We start from the raw sequence: 25,213 nt of genomic DNA on the forward strand, positions 1-25,213 counted from the left end.
AGTCTCCACTTGGAGAAGCAAGGATTAATCAGGGATAGTCAACATGGCTTTGTCAAGGGAAGATCATGTCTGACTAATTTGATTGAATTTTTTGAGGGGGTGACTAGGCGTGTGGATGAAGGTAACGCAGTGGATGTGGTATACATGGATTTCAGTAAGGCCTTCGATAAAGTCCCGCACAGGAGACTGGTCAAGAAGGTACGAGCCCATGGAATCCAGGGTGCCTTGGCACTTTGGATACAAAATTGGCTTAGTGGCAGAAGGCAGAGGGTCATGGTCGAAGGTTGTTTTAGTGACTGGAAGCCTGTGGCCAGTGGGGTACCACAGGGATCGGTGCTGGGTCCCTTGCTGTTTGTGGTCTACATTAACGACTTGGATATGAATGTAAAAGGTATGATCAGTAAGTTCGCTGATGATACAAAAATTGGTAGGGTGGTAAATAGCGAGGAGGATAGCCTCGGTCTGCAGGACGATATAGATGGGTTGGTCAGATGGGCGGAACAGTGGCAAATGGAATTTAACCCGGAAAAGTGTGAGGTGATGCACTTTGGAGGGACTAACAAGGCAAGGGAATACACAATGAATGGGAGGACCCTAGGCAAGACAGAGGGTCAGAGGGATCTTGGTGTGCAAGTTCACAGATCCCTGAAGGCAGCGGAACAGGTAGATAAGGTGGTAAAGAAGGCATATGGGATACTTGCCTTTATTAGCCGAGGCATAGAATATAAGAGCAAGGAGGTTATGATGGAGCTGTATAAAACACTGGTTAGGCCACAGCTGGAGTACTGTGTGCAGTTCTGGTTGCCACACTATAGGAAGGATGTGATCGCTTTGGAGAGGGTGCAGAGGAGATTCACCAGGATGTTACCAGGGCTGGAGTGCTTCAGCTATGGAGAGACTGGGAAGATTGGGTTTGTTTTCCTTGGAGCAGAGGAGGCTGAGGGGGGACATGATTGAGGTGTACAAAATTATGAGGGGCACAGATAGGATGGATACTAAGGAGCTTTTTCCCTTCGTTGAGGGTTCTATAACAAGGGGTCATAGATTCAAGGTAAAAGGCGGGAGGTTTAGAGGGGATTTGAGAAAGAACTTTTTCACCCAGAGGGTGGTTGGAGTCTGGAACTCACTGCCTGAAAGGGCTGTGGAGGCAGGAACCCTCACAACATTCAAGAAGCATTTGGATGAGCACTTGAAATGCCATAGCATACAAGGCTACGGACCAAATGCTGGAATATGGGATTAGATTAGACAGGGCTTGATGGCCGGCGCGGACACGATGGGCTGAAGGGCCTCTATCCGTGCTGTATAACTCTATGACTCTATGAAGTGGGGGGGGGTAGCTATCCTAATTAGAGACAACGTAATGGCAATAGAAAAAAGGGACATAAGTAATATTAAGATAGAAACAGCATCCATATGGATTGAGACAAAGGATAAGAAGGGATCAATCACATTAATAGGTATAGTCTACAGACCACCTAATAGTGAAAGGGAAGTGGAGAATGAGATATATGTAGACAAATCTATGAAATGAGTAAAAAGTATTGAATAATAATCAGGGGCGATTTCAACAACCCACAAATAAACTGGCAAGAAAAGGTAGGGAAAGGGGAAAAAGGAATGGAGGTTTTTTTGGTATGTACAGGACTCCTTTCTTAGGTGAGAAGCGCAACAAGAAAGGAATCACTGCTGGATCTAGTAATGGGAAATGAACCAGAGCAGATAAGAGAAGTAAGCGTCGCGGAACATCTTGACAATAGTGATCATAATCATTACTTTAAACCTTATTATATTGAGAAAGACATAAGTAAGACAAAGTCCAAAGTAATAGATTGGAAAAAAGATAATTTTGAGTGGATGAGAATAGAAATAGGGAAGGTGAACTGGAAATTTTTTTTTGACCGAGATAGAACAGCAGTGGGAAATATTTACAACAGTGATCAATGGAATTCAGGAGAAATATATTCCTCTCAAAAGCAAGAACAAACTAGCCAATAATGAAACACCATGGATGAATAAAGAGATTAGTGTAAAATTGAAACTAAGGAAAAAGGCATACTCTAAGTACATAGACAATAAAAGAGAGGATGACAAAAGGGAATATGAAGAGGTTAAGAAAGAAGTCAAAAAATTATTAGAAAAGCAAAGAGGAACTACGAAATTAAATTATCAAGGAATATAAAAAGAAATAGTAAAGTATTCTACAAACACATAATTAACAAAAGCAAAATCAAGATATGGATAGGGCCACTAAGGGATGCACAAGATAAACTCACAGGCAATGACAGCGAAATGGCAGAAATATTGAATAGTTACTTTGCGGTAGTATTTACCAGGGAGACCAACAAGGTGGGCATGACAGAGGAAGAAACCAAAAAAGACATAAAATCATTTAAGATAGAAAGGGTGGGGGGTGGGGGGGGGGGGAGATAATTGATAAACTAATCAAACTTAGAGAGGATAAGACCCCTGGTCTGGATGGATTGCATCTGCGATTATTAAAAGAAGTTAGGGAGGAGATAGCAGAGGCACTATTACATATATATAAATATTCTTTGGAAACGAGAATAGTGCCAGAGGACTGGTGGACAGCTAATGTTATTCATCTATATTTAAAAAGAGAGATAGAACAGGTTCAGGGAACTATAGATCAGTTAGCTTAACGATGGTGATAGGAAAGATAATAGAATATTTACTCCAAGATGTAATAAAAAACAAATCTAAAGAACGAAAATACAATAAAGAATAGTCAGCATGAATTTCAGAATGGGAATGTCATGCTTGACAAACTTTACTGAACTCTTTGAAGAAGTAACAAAGAGTAGACGAGGGTATTGTAGTAGATGTAATATATTTGGATTTTCAAAAGGCCTTCGATAAGGTACTACATTGTAGACTCATGGCACGTGGAGTCAGGGGACCCGTAGCAGAATGGATAGCAAGCTGGCTACAAAATAGAGTTAAAGGTACGTACTCAGACTGGCAAAAGGTGGGAAGTGATGTTCCACAGAGATTGGCGCTGGGACCACTGTTTTCACAATTTACATTAACAATTTGGACAGGAATTGGAAGTACAATTTCAAAATTTGCAGACAACACCAAATTGGAGGATGTAGTTAATACAAAGCAAGAATGCTTAAAAATGCAGGAGGACATTAATAAACATGCAGAATGGGTGTGTAATTGTCAAATTAATTTCAGTATAGATAAGTGTGAGGCATTTTGGTAGGAAGAATAAGGAGGCCACATACTGCTTGGATAGTAGTCTAAATCCTGGGGGTCACCATTGACCAGAAACTTTACTGGACCAGCCATATAAATACTGTGGCTACAAGAGCAGGTCAGAGGCTGGGTGTTCTGCGGTGAGTGACTCACCTCCTGACTCCCCAAAGCCTTTCCACCATCTACAAGACACATGTCAGGAGTGTGATGGAATACTCTCCACTTGCCTGGATGAGTACAGCTCCAACAACACAAGAAGCTCAACACCATCCAGGACAAAGCAGCCCGCTTGATTGGCACCCCATCCACCACCCTAAACATTCACTCCCTTCACCACCGGTGCACTGTGGCTGCAGTGTGTACCATCCACAGGATGCACTGCAGCAACTCGCCAAGGCTTCTTTGACAACACCTCCCAAAGCAGTGACCTCTACCACCTAGAAGGACAAGGGCAGCAGGCACATGGGAACAACACCACCTGCACGTTCCTCTCCAAGTCACACACCATCCCGACTTGGAAATATATCGCCGTTCCTTCATCGTCGCTGGGTCAAAATCCTGGAACTCCCTTTCTAACAGCACTGTGGGAGAACCTTCACCACACGGACTGCAGCGGTTCAAGAAGGCGGCTCACCACCACCTTCTCAAGGGCTATTAGGGATGGGCAATAAATGCCGGCCTCACCAGTGACTCCCACATCCCATGAACGAATTAAAAAAAAATGGAATAGAGCAGCAAAGGGATCTAGGGGTATAGATACACAAATCACTAAAAGTAGCAACAAATGTTATTAAGGCTATTTTAAAAAAAAGTCAAATCAAGCACTGGGGTTCATTTCTGGAGGGATAGAATTGAAAAGCAGAAGTTATGTTAAACTTGTATAGAGCCTTGGTTAGACCACACTTGGAGTACTGTGCATAGTTCTGATCTCCCATATTATAGAAAGGATATAGATGCAATGGAGAGGGTGCAAAAAAGATTTGCAAGGATGATACCAGAACTGAAGATACACATCAGGAAAGGCCCTTAGAGGATAGCAAGCGGGAGAGCATGGATAGGACACTGACCTTGGACGAGCTGACAAAGGCAGTCCAGTCCTTCAAGAAGGGCAGAACTCCCGGAAGCAACGGCTTACCAGTCGAATTGTATTTGGCTCTGTGGGACTGGATAGTCCCAGACCTACTGGAAATATACGGGGGTATGCTTTTGGCAGGCAGCATGTCAGAGTCCATGAGGAAAGGCATCATCACCCTCATCTACAAGTGGAAGGGGGGAGAGGTAAGAAATCAGAAATTGGCGACCCATTTCCTTGCTAAATGTCGACAAGGTTCTGTCCAAGGTCATCGCCAACAGGCTCAAGTCTGCTCCGAAGCAGGTGATCCACCCGGATCAGACCTGTACTGTACCTGGCAGGAAGATCTCTGATAGCCTTGCGCTGCTCAGGGATACGATTGCCTACGTGCAGGTCAGTGGGGTGAACACCTTCCTCATCAGCCTGGACCAGGAGAAGACCTTCGACAAAATATCCCACACATACATGGTGGACATGCTCTCCAAAATTGATTTTGGGAAGGGAAGCTGCGATTGGATTCGACTGTTCTATGCGGATATCTGTAGCGCTGTCCTAATTAACGGGTGGGAGTCAGAGCTTTCCGATCAGACCTGGAGTCAGGCAAGGCTTTCCCCTCTCCATGGTCTTGTTCGTATATTGTATCAAGCCGTTTGCCGTGTCCATCAGGAAGGATGCAGTTATCGGGGGGTGACAATCCCAGGCAACGGAGGCTGTCTGGTTAAGAACTCCCTGTACATGGACGATATCTCCGTCTTCTGCTCTGATCAGCAGTCGGTCCACACACTGATGGGCATCTGTGACCGTTTCGAGCTGGCCTCGAGGGCCAGAGTGAACCGAAGAGCGAAACCATGTTCTTTGGCAGGTGGGAGACCCGATCCTTTGTCCCCTTCACCATCGGGTCCGACTGCCTGAAGGTGCTGGGGATCTGGTTTGGTGGGGGGGCCCTCGCCTGCACGAAGAACGGTGAGGAGCGGATCGCAAAAGCCATGCAGAAGCTTGGTATGTGGGTGGGGCGATCTCTCTCCATAACCGGCAGGAACCTGGTGATAAGGTGTGATGTACTTGCAGTGTTGCTCTACGTGGCCAGGGTCTGGCCCATTCCCCACAACCCCGCCGTCAGTCACCCGAGCTATCTTCGACTTTGTCAGGAGGTCCAAGGTAGAACGCGTCCACGGGTCACCATGTACAAGCCCCCAGACAAAGGAGGGAAGACCGTGCCCAATGCCACTCTGATCCTGATGGCCACCTTTTGTGTGTGGCTGCCTCAGGATGTGTGTAGAGCCCCAGTATGCAAATACCAAGTGTCACTATGTACTGAGTTTCTACCTGTACAACATTGAGAAGGCTGGGTCTGGCCACGCTGGCCGAGCAGGCGCAGGATGTCCCGTCCAGCTGAACCGTCCCTCCCCACCGCCCGTCCCAAGTGGAGAAGTTCCTGAGGAGGAACCCTTTCGACCACAAGGCTGTCATACAATGGTTAACATGAAACGTCCTGAGAATCCTGCAAGGAAAGGAGAGGGTGGACTCGATCGGGCTTTCCCCCGATCGGACGGTCGATGCCATTTGGCAGAATGTCTTGTCGCCGGAACTGACCAACAGGCACCATGATGTTGCTTGGATGTGGTGAGACGGTCCGTCCGAGTGTGGTATTTCCTACATGCACGGTACCTCAGCGCCACCGCGAGCTGCCTTCGAGGTTGAAGTGGGGAGGAGACCATCGTGCACCTCCTGATGGACTGTCCCTTCACGCAAAGGGTGTGGAGTGAGATGCGTTCGTATTTGTCCCGGTTCATCCCCAACAGCTCAGTAGCACGGGATGCTGTGCCCTATGGGCTGTTGCCCGCACACCAAGACAGATATCACCTGCGGCTGGAAGACCATTAACTCGGTGAAGGGGACCCTATGGTCCGCCCGAAACATGCTGGTCTTCCAGCTGAAGGAGCTGTCCACACCTCGTTTCAGTGTGTCCCGCATAACATACTCCTGGACCTTTCAGTGTGTCCCGCATAACATAAAGTTATAGTCCAGCAATTTTATTTTAAATTCACAAGCTTTCGGAGGCTTCCTCCTTCCTCAGGTAAATGTTTTCGGAGGCTTCCTCCTTCCTCAGGTAAAACATTTACCTGAGGAAGGAGGAAGCCTCCGAAAGCTTGTGAATTTAAAATAAAATTGCTGGACTATAACTTGGTGTTGTAAAATTGTTTACAATTGTCAACCCCAGTCCATCACCGGCATCTCCACATCACCGCATAACATACTCCAAGGTCCAGGAGTATGTTATGCGGGACACACTGAAACGAGGTGCGGCCTACCAAAAGGACCTGAGGGGAAAGGCCACCGTATAATGCCACTCCACCTTGTATTGTACAGAATGTATTAGAAAATATGTAGTGTTTTTAAAATTGTAACAATGATATAGTGTATACGATCTGTACTGAATTGCTTTGAACTGCTGTGCTGCATTTTGTGCCCTTTATTTGAACTGTGTGTATCTATAAATTTAATGAAATAAGCCTTTTTTTTTAGATTTCAAAATATACTTTGTAACAGGCTGGCCTCTTCTCTCTAGAAAAGGGAAGGCTGAGGGGTGACCTGATAGAGGTCTTTAAGATGATGAAAGGGTTTGATAGGGTAGACAGAGAAAATGTTTCCACTTGTGGAGTCCAAAACCAGAGGTCATAAATATAAAATATTTCCAATAGGAAACGCAGGAGAAACTTCTTTACCCAAAGAGAGGTAAGAATATGGAACGTGCTACCACAAGGAGTAGTAGAGGCAAATAGCATAGATACATTTAAGGGGAAGCTAGATAAGCACATGAGGGGAAAAGGAAAAGAAGGGTATGCTGATAGGATTAGATGAAGTAGGGAAGGAGGATGCTCGTGTGGAGTATAAACACTGGCATAGATCAGTTGGGCCGAATGGCCTGTTGCTGTGCTGTAGTTTCAATGTAACCCTGAACAACCTACTTGGCTGTTAGAAGTATATAAAATAGTGGTCACTTCCTTGTGTATAACATAAGAGCCAAGAGTGGCATCAGCAGAGGCCTGGAGGAGGTTGGCTGCCAGCCCTGTTGGCTGTGGAAGAAAAACTAAGGTCAAGAGAATAAGCTGCTGTACACTAATTATTTAATACTCCATCTCTAAAATGGAACTTTTTTTCTTTAGGGGGCAAACATTTTACTGACCGACCATGGTGATGTAAAGTTAGGTGAGTATAATGGCTCAGGATTTGGAACATTTATCCAATGCATGTTAGCTGTTAAAATTTTAAGGTTAATGCTAATACTTCTAGGTACTGAATTTAGCAGAACTTTTTATTCACTTATTGTAAAAATGATTGTCTAGCTTTTTTTTGGAAGAGAATGAAAGATCATATCAGTTTTTTTTTAAAAAAACACTATTTGGGGTAGTACATTGCATTGACAAAGCAAGTTCTTTTTTTACTTTCCAATTCCAGACAAAATGGGAAGAATGGGCCACTGATCATACTGTAAATGCACTGTTATACCTCTTAGTTGCTGACTTGAGCTACGTTGGCAGTGGTCTGTAATGACACTGATTGCCTAACCTCTTTGGTGAAGAATAGTAAGGGAGAGGATATTAATGAACCAATTATGTGTAAAAACAAAAATGTTTCCTCTTGTCGCCTCTGCTTCTTTTGTCAATTATCTTAAATCTATGTCCTGTGGTTACCGACCCTTCTGCCACTGGAAACAGTTTCTCCTTATTTAAAGCAAAATACTGTGGATGCTGGAAAACGGATTGTCCTTATTTATTCTATCAAAACCGTTCATGATTTTGAACACCTCTATCAAATCTCCCCTTAACCTTCTCTGCTCTAAGGAGAACAACCCCAGTTTCTCCAGTCTCTCACGTAACTGAATTCTTTCATCTGATACCGATCTGGTAAATCTCCTCTGTACCCTCTAAGTTCTTGACATCCTTCCTAAAGTGTGGTCCCAGAATTGGACATAATACTCCAGCTGGGGTCTAATCAGTGTTTTATAAAGGTCTAGCATAACTTCCTTGCTTTTGTACTCTATATCTCTTTATAAAGCCCAGGATCCTGTATGCCTTTTTAACAGCCTTCTCAACTCATCATCCACCTTCAAAGACTTGTGCACGTACACCCCCAGGTCTCTCCGTTCCTGCATCCTGTTTAAAATTGTACCATTTAGTTTATATTGCCTCTCTTCATTCTTCCTACCAAAATGAATCACTTCACATTTCTCTGCATTAGCTTTCATCTGCCACGTGTCTGCCCATTTCACCAGCTTGTATGTCCTCCTGAAGTCTACTACGATCCTAGTCACTGTTTACTACATATGAGTTTCGTGTCATTTGGAAACTTTGAAATTATACCCAAGTCCAGGTCATTAATATATATCAAAAAGAGCAGTGGTCCCAACACTAATCTCTGAGGGACACCACTGCACACTTCCCTCCAGTCTGAAAAACAACTGCTTACCTCTACTCTCTGCTTTCTGTCCCTTAGCCAATTTTGTATCCACACAGCCACTGCCCCTTTAACCCTATGGGCATAAATTTTGCTAACAAGTCTATTATGTGGTACTTAATCAAATGCTATTTGAAAGTCCATATACACATCAACCCTCTCCGTTACTTCATCAAAGAACTCAATCAAGTTAGTCAAATACTATTTGCCTTTATCAAATCCATGCTGGCTTTCATTTATTAACCCATATTTTTCCAAGTGCCAGTTAGTTTTGTCCCGAATTAAAGTCTCTAAAAGTTTCCCCACGTTAGGCTGACTGGCCTTCTGTTGCTGGGTTTATTCCGCTCCCCTTTTTTGAGCAGGGGTGTGACATTTGCAGTCCTCTGGCACCACTCCCATATCTAAGGAGGGTTGGAAAATTGGGGCCAGAGCTGCCTCAATTTCCACCCTTACTTCCCTGAACAACCTAGGATGCATCCCATTCGAACTGGGTGACTTCTACTTTGAGCGCTGCCAACGTTTTGAATACCTTCTCTATCTATTTTTATCCTATCCAATGTTTCTACTACCTGCTCCTTTACTGTGACGTTGCAGCATCCTCTTCTCTAGTGAAGAGAGATGCAAAGTATTCATTTAGTACCTCAGCCATGCCCTCTGCCTCCACAAGATCTCCTTTTTGGTCCCTAATCGACCCCACCCTTCCTTTGACTGCGCTTCCACTATTCATATGTTTATAGAAGTCTTTTGGGTTCCCTTTTATGTTACTCGCTAATCTATCCTCATACACTTTTTTTTGCCCCTCATTTCCTTTTTCAGTTCTCCCCTGTACTTTTGTATTCAGCATGGTTTTCCACTGAATTATGAACCTGATATTTATCATAAGCGTCCTTCTGTTTAATTTTACTCTCTATCTTTAATCATCCAGGGAGCTCTATCTTTGGATGCCCTTCCTTTCCCCCTCATGGGAATATGTCTAGTCTGTACCCGAACTATCTCCTCTTTGAAGGCCTCCCATTGCTGATTTACTGTTTTACCTGCCAATCTTTGATTGCAATTCACCTGGGCAAGATCCCTTTTCAAGCCCTCCTCCAGTTGAGTGTTCACATATGATTTTTTCCTTGTCCTTTTCTGTAACTAAACCTAACAATATTGTGATCACTGTTTCCCAAATGCTCTCTCACTGAAACATGTTCCACTTGCCCCTCTACATTTCCCAGAACTAGTTCCAGCTTTGCTTCCTTCCTTGTTGGGCTGGAAACATACTGATCGAGAAAGATCTCTAGTACACATTTCAGGAATTCACTCCCTCCTTTGCCCTTAACTCAGACTGGGAAAGTAACAGTGTAAGGATAATTGAAGTCCCTATTAACAGTACTCTAAAGTTCTTGCATCTTTCTGCAATTTGCATTTTGACTTGTGTTGATTCCACGGACACTGGCAGTCTGATGATACTTGGCCCATATGTATGTTCTTCATGTGTGAGCCTGAATGATGCATGTTAGAAGGCTATTGAAGCATGAGAAGTGGAAGGAAAAGACATTAAACCTATGTGTCTACCTTCCATTGTGGATCATTGGATTACAACTGAGGAACAGGAATACTGGCTGAGGTAAAATTCTCTCGCCATCTCCCTTCCTGGCCCATGGCCTTAACTCTATTGCAGCACTCTGATTTCAGCCAAGGTAGGCAGCAAATCATTTTAGCACAGATAAGGTATTGAGTCTGGGATCTCTTTGATCTTTATGGCTCAGTGCCACAGTTGGTTGTGCATTTACCACTGAGGAGTTTGTAAATGAGTTGTCAGATCTCAAGTGCACTAGATTGGTTTGAGCCCACAATTCCCAGGCTGTAGAGTTTCTGAATGTGCCTGGACTATTGGGGAGATGAGATAAGTGCAGGAATGGCATACTTTAGGGTAGTAGGGTATTCCATCTTGGGTGGGGAGGGAACGAGAGACGCTGAAATCAGCTGAGGAAACTTGACACCCAAGGTGTCTTTGTGGAGGACTATTATTGAGGGGCCATTTTGAAAAATGACAACATGGAAATTGTAAAACATCTGAAATAGAATATATTTAAAATGAGAATTATACCTTTCAGTGCAGAAGTATTTTTCAATTCATTGTTATTGCATGGGTTCTGGATCCTAGTTATAACTTAAATGTACAATCCAAACAGGAAATTATTTGCTGAAAGCTGTTTTCAAAGCTGCCATGACAGTGCACTGCCCACTGAGCTATCGGTTATGCTACTGGGCCACATAAACCAGGAGAATCTCGTGTTCATTTGTATGTCTCTGCTGAATTAGCTGATCTCAACTGGAGTGGCTACGTTGCACCTGGCTAAGCGGGGTGGGGAGGTGGTAGGGGGAAAGAGTGAATGCCCCAGGATTCCAGGAAAGTGCATGCATGGATAATACAGAACCAGTTTGGTTGTAATGTCTCCCATTGTCAATTAGCCTGGCAATACTCGCTAGTTTTGTGCATAACTACAAGTAGTCTCTGTTGCCTTATTTTCATCCTTTCATGGAAAATTTTAAATGAAGAATATTCATTTGAAATTATTTCTAACTTGACAAACTTTGTAAAATATATTCTCTCTTTCCTCTCTGTTTTTGTGGTCCTTGTCCATGCACTTCCTATGGCTGAGAGCATAAGCAGACAACCTGTTTCTAGATTTCTATCAGTAACGCTCTTAGAACATCTGCTAGGAGGTATGCAAGAGTGGCCTGGTCGTAACTTTCCGTAATATTCTTTTCCCTCCCCATGGTGGGGGTAGAGAGGGGGAGTTGTGTGGGGAATGATACGTCGTCCACTGGCCCTTTTCCTGTAATTCATTACCAAGACCTCTGGTTTGTATGAAGTAATGGATGTAATCCCCCCAAGCACTGATAAATCCTGAAATCCATCTGATTAAAATGGAATTTGACATTCATTCACCGTAAGCTAGTGGCCCTACTTATAAATAAGGAGAATCATGGAGTGTGATCCCCAAAGCACTATGGAATTAGAAGTAATAAAAACTTAATAATTTGACTTAGTCAATCACTGTAAATCAGTGGTTCTGATCATTACTTACTGGAAAGCAGCAAGTTGAAGTGAATGTATTTTAATTTTGCCTTTCAGCTGACTTTGGTGTTGCAGCAAAAATAACTGCTACTATGGCCAAGAGGAAGTCCTTCATTGGAACCCCATACTGGTAAATAAAATCACTTGTACCTAGTGTTGTGTGCACTTATTAACGTCAATGAAAAGAATTGCCATTTGCTCCCACTCAGTCACTGATGCACATTGTAGAAATAAAGATGGCAAGAATGTACAATAAATCCAAATGTGAGGTTGGTTTAGCAATATCCATCTTTTAGTCTTACGTAACTCTCAGAAATTGCATATAATTAAAACTGTATGACACCACAATTTTCTTCTACACCTAATCCCACTTCAAAACAAAAACACTAGCATTTTAATGCAGTATTATGATCTTCAAGTAATGCACTTAATTAGGTTACATGCTTGTAATGTCTTAGCCAAAAATAAATCAATTATTTTATGTATTGCATCTTTGGGTCCTCTTAAAGTTTGTGTTATCTTTTGTAGAAATGTTTGTCCACCATGTATATAAGACTAAGATTTCTTTAAACTGGCGTATTTAAAAATATTACATCACTTATATTGCAGTCACTGATATGTATACTCAACAAAGTGGTTCCTGGTAAGAATTTAAGAATTGTGAATATTAAAAAAATTAATTCATAATTTCAACCGGAACTGAGAACCTTTGCAGTAATCCCTCAAATGAGACTATAATATTGGATAAGTCTGGAATTTGCACAAGTATATTTTTTGGAGAAAAAAATACCTGCACAATACATAATGGATGCTGAGGAGTAGTTAGCAAGGTTCAAATTACATTTATAAACTGTCTGAGCTTTACTATGACTAATGTACTCTCTACAACTCAATTAGGTTATATGTTTGTAACTTACTCAAAAGTATATCAATTATTTTATATGTTGCACTTTGAATCCTCTTAAAGTAAACTTCACAACCCACTGATTCATAACTTTGTGAAAGGCACAACTATTTTCATTCAGTACGATAGTGCGCATATTTATTTATTTTAAAATAACCTGGTAACTGACTCCCAGCTAGCAAATTATTTATGTTGTTGAAAGTCTATTTTTCTGACTCTGAGAGCAATATTTGTTGTTTATAGGATGGCTCCAGAAGTTGCTGCAGTGGAGAAAAATGGTGGATACAACCAGCTATGTGACATCTGGGCAGTTGGAATCACAGCAATTGAACTGGCTGAACTGCAGCCTCCAATGTTTGATTTGCACCCTATGAGGTATTTTAATTTTTACATAACTAGTAGCTCTATGGAAATGAGAAACCCCTTGAGCTGGTCAGTTTTTTAAAGTTTTCAGCTCTCACACTGTTGCCCTGGAACAACCTTAATAAAGTACTCAAGCTACCCTGATGCGAACAGTCTTATTGCTGTAACGTATATAGGAATGTAAAGGACCAGGAAAAAATATTCATGTTCTTCAGCAGAAAAGCATGGACAATCCCGCATCATACGCTGTCCTGCACATCCCTCAATCTTTCCCCAAATCCCTCTTGAAGTCACTGTCGCTGTGTGTCCCCAGTATCTCTTTCGCCAGTCTGTTCGACTCATTCGTCACCTTCTTTGTGAAGTCGTTGAGTTTAAAGTGCTTGTCCTTTGCTGACCAGTCTGTGCTCCACTAGTTATGTAGTTTGTGTTTATTTTAAATAATTTATTACAATTCAGTTTATCTGAACCTCATAGAACTTTGAAAACCCCAATAAGATCCCTTCTGAGTCTTTTCTTTCCTTGAAAACATGCCCATATTCCTTAATATCTCCTCGTAGCTCAGGTGCCTAATCTCTGGCATCAGTTTAGTTGTCACCTATGCCCTTTCCAAAATCAGGATATCCTTGTTGGATTCCAGAATTGGACACCGTACTGCAGATGAGGTCGAACCAATGCTCTATACAAGCTTTCACTTGTCCGCTGAGATTTATGTTCGTTCTTCTGGCTATATATATCAATCTTTTTTGCCACATTTTACTGTTGCACACTGCATTGACATCAATGAGCTATCCATCAAAACCCCAGACCCCTCTCCTGGAGTCATAGAATTTTACAGCATAGGAGAGGGCCATTCAGCCCATCATGCCTGTGCTGGCACTGTTCATCTATTTCAATTCCATATTCATCTTCCAGTCTTATCACCTTGCTTTCATCCACATTAAAAGACATTTACTAGTTATTGGTCCAATTCCCCCATCTATTCCGATGCCATGGTACTTGTTCCCTGTGGCTTATAACATTCCCCTCTGGACAATTTAGTTTTGTTTCTATCCCATTTTCAAATGGGTTTTATGTAATTAAGGATCATTGAAATTGTTTATTCCCAAATAATTTTCACCATAAATTCCCAGATTTTATTTCAGATGGTGGATCAGTTAAAAACTGGTTTCCTCCTGATGTTGAGAAAATAACCCGAAGTTTCCCAATATTTTCTTACCAAAATCTGATCCAGAGACGTGTCTGTATGTGTCACATCAGCACACCACATTCAGCATACAATGCAAGTGCTGATGTGACACATACAGACACGTCTGTGACATGCTGTGAATTCAGTTTTGGCCAGAAAAAGAAACAGCAGCTGTTTTTTTTTTAAAGGGATCCTGGATCATTATTAGGTACTGCTATGAGAACTATATTCTTATACTACAGCAAATGTTAGTCTTTCATTTCTGAAGTGCAAAATCAATAGGGCAGTAATAGGGGATTTCAACTACCCTAATATTAACTGGGATACAATCAGTGCAAAAGATAGAGTGCAGAATTCTTAAATTGGATTCAGGAGAACTTTTTTAGCCAGTACGTAGCAAGCCCAAAAAGGGGGGAGGGGCAGTTCTGGATTTAATTTTAAGGAATGAAGCTGGGCAGGTGGAAGGAGTATTAGTGGGAGAGCATTTTGGTGGCAGTGATCAAAATTCAGTTAGATTTAGCATAGTTATGGAAAAGGACAAAAATAGAACAGGAGTAAAAGTTCTCAATCGGAGAAAGGCCAATTTTACTAAGCTGAGAAGTGATTTAACAAAAGTGGACTGGAAACAGCTACTTGAAGGTAAATCCGTGTTAGAGTAGTGGGAGGCATTCAAGGGGCTTAGAGTAAACATGTTCCCACAAAGAAAAAGGGTGGGACTGCCAAATCTAGAGCCCCCTGGAAGACAATGGGCACACTGGGTAAGATAAGGTTTTTTAAAAAAAAGGGAAGCTTATGTCAGACATTAATAGCTCAACACTGCAGAAAGCCTAGAGTATTACAGAAAGTGCAGAGGTGAAATTAAAAAGGAAATCAGGAAAGCAAAGAGAGGGCATGAAAAGATACTGGCAAGTAAAACTAAGGAAAACCCAAAAATGTTTTATAAATACATAAAGAGCCAGAGAATAACTAAGAAAAGAGTAGGGCCTATTAGAGACCAAAAAGGTAACCCATGTGTGGAGGCAGAAGATGTGGATATGGTTCTTAATGAATGCTTTGCATGTGTCTTCACAAGGGGGACGATGCAGAGATTGTAGTTAAGGAGGAGGAGTGTGAAATATTGGATGGGATAAACATAGCGAGAGAGCAAGTATTAAGGGGTTTAGCATCTTTGAAAGTAAATAAATTGCCAGGCCCGGATGAAATGTAACCCAGGCTGTTAAGAGAATCAAGGGAGGAAATAGCGGAGGCTCTGACCATCATTTTCCGATCCTCCCTGGCTACAGGTATGGTGCCGGAGGATTGGAGGACTGCTAACGTTGTACCGTTGTTTAAAAAGGGCGAAAGAGAGAGACCGAGTAATTATAGACCAGTCAGTCTAACCTCGGTGGTGGGCAAATTATTGGAATCGATTCTGAGGGACAGGATAAATCGTCATTTAGAAAGGCATGGCTCAATCAAGGACAGTCAGCATGGATTTGTTAAGGGATGGTCGTGTCTGACTAGCTTGATTGAATTTTTTGAGGAGGTAACAAGGAGGGTCGATGAGGATAACATGTTTGATGTGGTGGACGTGGATTGTAGCAAGGCTTTTGACAAGGTCCCACATGGCAGACTGGTCAAAAAAGTAAAAATCCATGGGATCTAAAGGAAAGTGGCTAGTTGGATCCAAAATTGGCTCAGTGGCAAGAAGCAAAGGTTGATGGGTGTTTTTGCGACTGGAAGGCTGTTTCCAGTGGGGTCCTGCAAGGCTCAGTACTAGGTCCCTTGTTTTTATGGTATATATTAATGAATATGACTTGAATATGGGGGGCTTGATCAAGAAGTTTGCAGATGATACAAAAATTGGCCATGTGGTTGATAGTGAGAAGGAAAGCTGTAGACTGCAGGAAGATATCAATGGACTGGTCAGGTCGGCAGAAAAGTGGCAAATGGAATTCAATCCAGAGAAGTGTGAGGTAATGCATTTGAGGAGGGCAAACAAGGCAAGGGAGTACACAATAAATGGGAGGATACTGAGGTGTAAAGGAAGTGAGGGATCTTGGAGTGCATGTCCACAGATCCTTGAAGGTAGCAGGACACGTGGATTAGGTGGTTAAAAAGACATATGGGATACTTTCCTTTATTAGCCGAGGCATAGGATATAAGAGCAGGGAGGTTATGCTGGAACTGTATAAAACATTGGTTCAGCCACAGCTTGAGTACTGCGTACAGTTCTGGTCACCACTTTACAAGAAAGATGTGATTGCACTAGAGAGGGTACAGAGGAGATTTACGAGGATGTTGCCAGGATTGGAGAATTTTAGCTGTGGTTTTTTCCTTGGAACAAAGGAGACTGAGGGGAGATTTAATTGAGATATATAAAATTATGACTGGACTAGATGGAGTTAATGGGACTTATTTCCCTTAGCAGAGGAGTCAGTGACCAGGGGGTGTAGATTTAAAATAATTGGTAGAAGGATTAGCGGGGAGCTGAGAAGAAATGTTTTCACCCAGAGAGTGGTGGGGGTTTGGAACTCACTGCCCGAGAGGGTGATAGAGGCAGAAACCCTCAACTCATTTAAAAAGTACTTGGATGTGCACTTGAAATGCCATAACCTACAGGGCGACAGACCAAGTGCAGGAAAGTGGGATTAAGCTGGATAGCTGTTTCTCGGCTGGCACGGACATGATGGGCCAAATGGCCTCTTCCTGTACTGTACCTTTCTATGATTCATTCCTACATGGGTTTAGAGCAAGGACATCAGTGGACAGACACGGTTACAAAGACAAACTTCGGTTACATATCAACGCCCGTATGCTAAAAGTAAATTGCAACTGTTCCCTTGTTCATAATCTCCAACAATGTTTATTATCCCACTATCATAGTGGCAGGCAGGTGACCATTGTCTGTGGCTGGAGCCCCAGCAATATATTGGGGCTTGTCAGTTTCACTTTAAATTTAAAAAACTATCTTGTGAAAATCTGATGGTGATTCCCATAAAATTGATGTCTGTGAACTGTGTAAATAATTGTGGGTTGACATTTAGCATGACTGTACCTTTAAGTTCCTTGCATATTTTGATGAGTTTTAGTGATGTTCCAAATGAAGACTTTTTTTAGTAATTTATCTCCAGATTTACTCATTTTTCAGGGTCCAGTTTGTTGCCATTGATTTTTCTCCTGTTTTTTTTGACGTTAAAAAAAAAATCTGAGTTTGCAAGAAAAGAAAGACTTGAATTTATATAGCGCCTTTCACAACCTCAGGACGTCCCAAAGCACATTACAGCTAATGATAGTTTGTTTTAGGTGTTGATTGAAGGATAAATGTTGGCCAGGACACCGGAAGAACTCCTCTGCTCTTCTTCGAATAGTGCCATGGGATCTTTTACGTACACCTCAGAGGACAGACAGGGGCTTGGTTTAGCATCTCATTTGAAAGATGGCAGCTCCAATAGTGCAGCCCTCCCTCAGTACTGCATTGATGTATCTGTCTAACATTGTGCTCAAATCTCTGGAGTGGGACTTGAACCCATGACCACCTGACACAGGCGCGTGCTATCACTGAGCTATGGCTGATACTTAAATAATTAATAAAACTGATTTTAATGATCCTTATGTATTTCTTGTCCCGAATACATAATAAGTTTAAATAATAATGGCTCTAGCACCGACTCCTGAGGTATAATGCTAATCAGCGTCTTGGTTGAGCCAATTTCTGATCTTCTCAAATTCCATCGCTTTCAAATTTACGAACTATTACCCTATGCAGCACGATGTAAAAATATTAACCCATGTAATATTGAGAGAAAATTGAATATAAAACTTATTTTGAACAATTCTATTTGCTCTGTTGTTTCTTTCCTCTTATTTTTTTTGCTTACTGCAACCTTTCAACCAAGATGTTAGTCTTGGCTCAGTGATAGCACTCTTGCCTCTGAGTCAGAAACTCGTGGGTTCTTGACGCACATAATGCTGGACAGACATCAATGCAGTATTGAGGGAGTGCTGCACTATTGAAAGTGCTATCTTTCAGATGAGACATTAAACTGAGACCCTATCTGCATTCTCAGGTGGATGTAAAAGATTCCATGGCACTATTCAAAGAAAAGTAGGGGGGTGGTGTTCTCTCGGGGTCCTGGCCAATATTTATCCTTCAACCAACATCAAAACAGATTACCTGGTCATTTATCCCAATGCTGTTTGTGGGACCTCGTGCATAAATTGGCAGCCGAGTTTCCCTAAATTACAATAGTATTTGATTGGCTCTAAAGTGCTTTGGGATGTCCAGAGGTTGTGAAAAGCACTATATAAATGCCTGCTCATTCGTTCGTTCATTCTTTTCTTCTCCTATTTTTCTCTTCTGGAGCCTCACCATCCAATTTGGAGCTGGGTGGAGCAATGAAAAAAAAAATGGTCTCTGACTGAAAACTAGATCCACAGGTTTGTTTTTAGCCAATCTTGCACCAGAAATGAAAAGATTGACATGTGACTAGGTCAGTCTTTATGGTCAAATTTCAACATCAAATAGTGCATTATTGTTGGATAAATTATCTTGTTTGTAGCACCAGTGGGGTGATTGTATCCAAAGAAGGTATTTCATCTGCAATTTTTCTAATGCCTTGCTGAGAGAACGAGAGGAAAATGCCTGAAAATAGTTTCATCTTCAATTCAGGAATCAATTTGTCAGCATCGCAAGTCGGGATGTGTGGAGTCAGAGGCCAGGTAGCAGAATAGATTGAAAATTGGCTACAAAACAGAAAAGAGGGTAGGAGTTAAAGGAAGTTTCTCAGATTGACAGAAAGTTGGAAGTGATGTCCTGCAGGACCCATGCTGGACCACTGTTGTTCACCAAATACATACGTGATCTTAATGCAGAAATTTGAGGTACAATGTTAAAATTTGCAGATGCCAAATTGGGGGGTACAGCTAATAATGTGGAGGATTGCACCTAAATAGTGCCATGGGATCTTTTACGTCTACCTGAGAGGGCAGACGAGCTTCAGTTTGACATCTCATCTGAAAGGTGGTACCTCCGACAGTGCAGCACTCCCTCAGTACTGCATTGATGTCTGCCTAGCATTATGTGTTCAAGTCTCTGGAGTGGGACTCAGGCGAGTGTCATGGCTGATACTTAAATCATCAATAAGACTGACTTTAATGATCGAGTGGGCGGATAAATGGCAAATGAAATTCACTATATTGACTTTCATGAGGCCATCCATTTTGGTAGGAGGCCAAATGACGCAGAGGAGCAAAAAGATCTAGGAATACAGTTTTATAAATCGTTAAAAGTTGCAACACATTGATAAGGCTATAAAAAGTGCAAACCATAGAATCAGAATGGTTACAGCACAGAAGGAGCCATTCGGCCCACCGAGCTCATGCTGGCTCTTCAAGATCAATCCAGTTAGTCCCATTCCCCCGCTCTTTTCCCATAACCATGCAAATTTTTTCCCTTCAAGTATTTATCCAATTCCTTTTTGAAAGCCACGATTGAATCTGCTTCCGCCACCCTTTCAGGCAGGATATTGAAGCACGAGAGAAAAATGTCTTTTTTAAAAAAAAATGTACAAGGCTGTTACCAGAATTGAGGATGCAACTTTCAGGAAAAATTGAGCAGGCTCGGGCTCTTCTTTGAGAGATAAAAGACAAAAGGAGACTCGATAGAGGTCTTTCAAATTACAAAGGGGTTTAGTAGGGTGCATGTGGAGAAACTGATTCCACTTGTTCTGGACTCACCCACAAGGGATCATAAATATGAGACAGCCAGTAACAGATCAAATAAAGAATGTAGGAAGAATATCTTTACACAGAGAGTGGTGAGAATGTGAAACTCGCTGCCACATGGAGTGGTTGAAGCAGATAGCATTAATGCATTTAAGGGGAGGCTTGATGCATACATGAGGGACTAGAGGAATATGGGGGCAGAGTGGGAAGAGGTTCATGTGTATAACCACCAACATATACCAGATGGGCCAAATGACCTTTTTCTGTGCTGTAGATTCTATGTAACACAAAAACACAGGTTCTTCCAATATTCAGTTGGCATCTTGATTTTTTTTTTACATTACATGATTGTGACTCATGTTTCTACTCATAGGGCATTGTTCTTGATGAGTAAGAGTGGATTTCAACCCCCTAAGTTGAAAGACAAAGTGAAATGGTGAGTAGACGTACCTTTGCCTCCAGCTTACATTTATTGCAACATTGATGCCAGGGAGGAAGTTGAACCTATAATTCTGATTTAATTCACAAGATAAATACAAATGAAGAAGGCTGTTTGGCCCATCTTATTTCATCCATCCAGAAAGACACTAAAGTTGCCCCATTTGCAGCATCCAATTATTTCTTAAATGATTTCCAGGGTTTTAGCCTCCATGACTCTATCCAGGAGTCCATACCATTTATTGATTATCCAGTATGGAGAAGAACTTCCTGATATTGATCCTAAATTTGCTTTTTACTAGTTTGAACTTGTCACCCCTTGTTCTACTTTTGAAATTTATCTTGGAAGTAATATTCTTTTTCCATATTATTTACTCTCTTATATACATCTAAAAGATTACCCCTCAGCGTCCTCCTTTCAAGGCTGAAAAGCTCAAGCTTTTTCAGTCTTTACTCATAATTTAGACCTTTAATTCTAGGAATCAGTCTCTTGGCTCTTCTTTAAACTGCTTCCAGTGCTTAACTATTTTGATGACCAAAACTGAATGTATTGCTCAAGATGTGAACTGACCAGAGCACTGTACAGTTTGAGCAGGACTTCCCCTGACTTGTACACTACTATTTTGGCTGTATAGTTCAGCATTCTATTTGCTTTGTTGGTGGCTTCTCTCCGGGGTTTGGATGTATTGTGTAGAGTCTGCTGAGAATTATGGGTTTCTTTCAACTTTGTCTTTAGCTATTTGAACACCGTTCATGAAGTGCATACGTCCCTGTTTTATTTCTTCATTTGTGCAGCACTTTACAGGTGTCTGCATTAAATTTCATCTACCTTAGTTAGTTCTGCCTACTTGCATATTTTGTCCAACTAATTTTATACTCTTGAACTGCCTCATCAGAATCAATTGTCCCTTCTAGTTTTCTGCCATTTGAAAATTTGACCAATTTGCTTTAAGTTACTGAATCCAAGTCATTATTGTAAATTAGAAAAATGGAAATTTAAGTTGAGGAATTCTGATGCCACAAAATGAAGATTGAGCAGTACTAAAACAGAGATGGCGCTACTACCTTTTCCATTCCATTTGTAGTGTATACATTGAATCTTTTTATGGAAACAAAATATTTGTCTTGCCACAGTTGTGAAGAATTTTGTGTTTGGCAACTCATGTCACTCAGATAAAAATAAAAAAAACTGCAAAGCCTGTGCATTTCAAGCATTTTGTATTTCTTCCTGCCTATCAAGTGTTTTAGCTATGATAGTAACAGTTAAGCAAAGTAGCTATTGAAGATCATTAGACGGCTACAATTGTTACTGATACTGTAATCATTATTGAAAGTGACTAGATTTTTTTTCATCAGCCAGTGTAATACCTTAATTTCATATTTTTCTTTAGGACCACAACATTCCACACTTTTCTCAAAATAGCATTGACAAAAAATCCAAAGAAGAGACCAACAGCTGAGAAACTACTGACTGTAAGTAAATTTTAACTTTAGACAATGAATTAATGTTAATTAAAATAATGCACCTAACTTTTCCTCTGACCCAAGGAATTATGGATATATTGCATATTTTTAACAATTCTATATATATTCATCCATCTATAGCTGCATCGCTTCCTGTCACATTTCTCCTTCAGACAAGAGGATGGGATGGTCTTTGCTATGGAACCTCCATATTGTCAGTGGTGCCTTATGATTGGGAGGTGCACTTTTTAAAATCGGATTGGCCAGGCTGTTTACTTCCCCCACCTCTTGGGATATGTTACTTAGTTACTCTGTGGTACTTCATATTGTTGACTGGCCATGAATTGATTTAATTAAGGCCATTTGAGTTCAAATGGGAGGTGGTGGTTGGCATGGCGGCAAAAGTGCCACCCAAAAAAAAGAAAGAAAGAGAGCAGCAAAACCTGGGACTGTGAGGAGGACTAGGAAGGGATGGAACAAGCAGTGAAATCCAGAGGTAGATAAGTACCTGAGAGTGGAGAGCAGGGATGGCACAAGACTTGGAGTTGAAGTTGGACGAGCAGTTGGGGGGAGGATTGGAGATTCATATCTGAATAGTGTGGCTGGAGTTGGGTGGAAATGAGGGAGTCAGCAAATAGAACAGGGCAAACAAATTGGAAGTCTAGATTTAAGAGAAGGAGCTGAGCCACATTAGGGCTAAGGGCAAGAGAAAGTGATGAATTGTGGGCTTTGGGGGTTGCAGAAGGATAGAGAATGGGGAAGTCGGAGGCCTGCAGCTGCAATATGACATCTATGTGTTGTAATATGGTTACTTGGCTATGTCTCATCACCCTAAAAGTGCAGTTGTGCTCCTTACACATCCATTGTCTTTGTTGTGCTGCACATGGGCTCATTCTAAGTTGTTCGGCTCAGAATATTGTCTTAACTGGGAATGGGTTGAGGGCAAGGGAGTTGTTGGAGTAATTGAAAGATGGAATGGGTAATTTTGTTTTTTTTTCTTTGAATCTTGAATTCTTTTAATGTTATGTTTATTTCAGCGGTATATACTGGTGCATGGAACTCTCATGGCAGCTGTATCTTGGAGGATTTTCTTTGCTGGATTAAATTTGTTTCAGTGTAATGCAATTGAGGAAAAACATTTAGCATGTTTTTTTTCTTATTGGCTATTTTTTACTTTTGGTTTTCATACTTTCAAATGAGGAGGAAGAAAATTGAACAATTTGGTCATGATGTAGATGAGACTCCATGTGCACAACAGACAGAAAAAAAATAATTAATATAGAATGTTTGATCATTTGTAACAAACTCACTTACAATTTGGGTCTGTCTGGATGTACATTGGATGACATAGTTTGTCGTTGGTAATGGTAATGTCATATCTCAGGATTTCAGATTTTTTCTTCATGCAGAGTTTGAGAATCAGTTATGCTTAAAGTTTTAAAGCAGAGATTTTGCATAGATTTATAAAGCCATAGGCTGAAGGATTTACTTGTTAATGGGCTAGGCATTGAAGATGTGTAATGAGCAAGACAAACCAGTTTGTTGCAGCTTATACTAAGACAAGGAGAGTCACTTTTTCTCAACCCAGATCCACTAAGTCAGGATTGCTCATATTCATTTTGAGAATAGCAGGTTTCTTTAAACTTGCACTCAAAAACAGGAGGCGAGGTAGCCAGTTTTATTGACCGGCCTACTGGTGAATCACTGACCAGGGAAGAAGTCAAAGGGACAATCCGCCCACTTTTTTGTTCTTAAAAATTCATTTTTGGGATATGGGCATCGCGAGCAAGGCCAGAATTTATTGCTGGTCACCTAGTTGCCCTTGAGAAGGTGTTGGTGAGCTGCCTTCATGAACCACTGCAGTCTGTGTAGTGAAGATGCTGCCACAGTGCTGTTGGGTAGGGCGTTCCAGGATTTTGACCTAGCGACGATGAGGGAACGGTGATCTATGTCCTAATCTGGGTAGTGTGTGACTTGGAGGATTTCACTAATAGGGATAGTGTGTTCTATTTTTATTATTGTTCTCGAGGAGGGTTCTGTAGTGGAATCATGGTGAGATTTGATTACTGCTGATTTGATTACAATTGTTATCTGTACACTCACTTACTGTCTGTAAAATAAAGCGGCTAAACAATTTGTATCTGGGTTTGTCTCACTTAAGTATTTTAGTCCACCTTTGGAATGATTGGGGAAGCCCACTTTAGGGCACTTGCAACAGACGCGACATCCAATTCAGGTCACAAAGGGGTACTATTGTTACACTCCTGACAATCGACAATTAGACATTGGATAGTTCAAGCACGCTTCCAAACATAAGATATTCAAAGTGCTTACAGGAATGACCAGCTTCGCTGTACCCGAGAAGATATCTAAAGAGACCTGAAAGTTGTAATGCATATTCTGTTCAGTATTTACATTGTGATGCAGTGCTTTGGCAAAAGCATTTTAAATCTCAGTTGGGTCCTAAAATAGTTATAAATCCCAAATCCACAAAATGCTGATAAATCCACAAACACCCATTTGATAATAAAATGCTTTGTTTAAATGTACACTAACCTATGCTCAATATCCAGTTTTCTGAGTTTTTTTTCTTCTCCAGCATTCATTTTTACTACAGCCAGTCTTATCCAGATCATTGGCAGTAGATTTGTTGGACAAAGTCAATAATCCGGAAAATCATCACCATTTCGGTGAGGCAGATGATGATGACCTTGAGGTATGAAATACACTATGTATGGCTTTGATCATTTATTTTCAAGGCGTCACATTTATAACTGGCTTGGTTTCAAACCAAGCACTTCAAATTGAAGACGACCGAATATAATTATTAGACTAACTGAAGGGGAAGGACCTGGGGAAATAAACCAAGGGCACCCAGGCAGGTATTCATTTAATCAGAAGAGAAATCCAAGGAAGGATGACAAGTGTAAATACAGAAGGCAGAGTGTGAAGTCAAGCCAAGTGCAAATGACACACTAACTACAGCCAAGATAACACTGGGCTATGTTGTGCACAAACCTGAAATGTCAGTTTGGCTGTCAGTTGCCATTTACTGAATAACGTTTTGTCGCCAGTTAAATGAAGTATTCAAGATCACCATGGTTGCATCATTAGTTATGAACAGTTCAATCTTTGCTTTGTAGCAACAAATAGAAAGGATGTACTAGTGGACAAGTAAACTGATCAGTGGCCTCAGATGAAGAATGCTTTTGTCTAACTGGTCTGGAAGGCTAAGGGTTAATTATTGGCAATATGCTTGTTATAGTCTGTTAAGGAATTTATATGTACGAGAGAATTGACATTTTTGTGTTGTAATTTTCCCTTTCCTTATTA

General features: G+C 41.3%; 1 protein-coding gene across 2 annotated transcripts in view; it reads left to right on the plus strand.

Moving 5' to 3' along the window:
• Positions 1-25,213, plus strand: part of map4k5 (mitogen-activated protein kinase kinase kinase kinase 5) — a 169,578-nt gene that overhangs the window by 92,706 nt on the left and 51,659 nt on the right. For both annotated transcript variants that reach the window (XM_067991644.1, XM_067991643.1), the window contains exons 7-12: positions 7,462-7,504; positions 11,877-11,949; positions 12,967-13,098; positions 20,352-20,414; positions 21,808-21,889; positions 24,480-24,596. In XM_067991644.1, the coding sequence (XP_067847745.1) occupies positions 7,462-7,504; positions 11,877-11,949; positions 12,967-13,098; positions 20,352-20,414; positions 21,808-21,889; positions 24,480-24,596 (510 nt within the window). The remainder of the gene's footprint in view (positions 1-7,461; positions 7,505-11,876; positions 11,950-12,966; positions 13,099-20,351; positions 20,415-21,807; positions 21,890-24,479; positions 24,597-25,213) is intronic.

The sequence above is a fragment of the Heptranchias perlo genome, chromosome 10 (assembly GCF_035084215.1).
Source record: "Heptranchias perlo isolate sHepPer1 chromosome 10, sHepPer1.hap1, whole genome shotgun sequence".
Taxonomy (NCBI): domain Eukaryota; kingdom Metazoa; phylum Chordata; class Chondrichthyes; order Hexanchiformes; family Hexanchidae; genus Heptranchias; species Heptranchias perlo.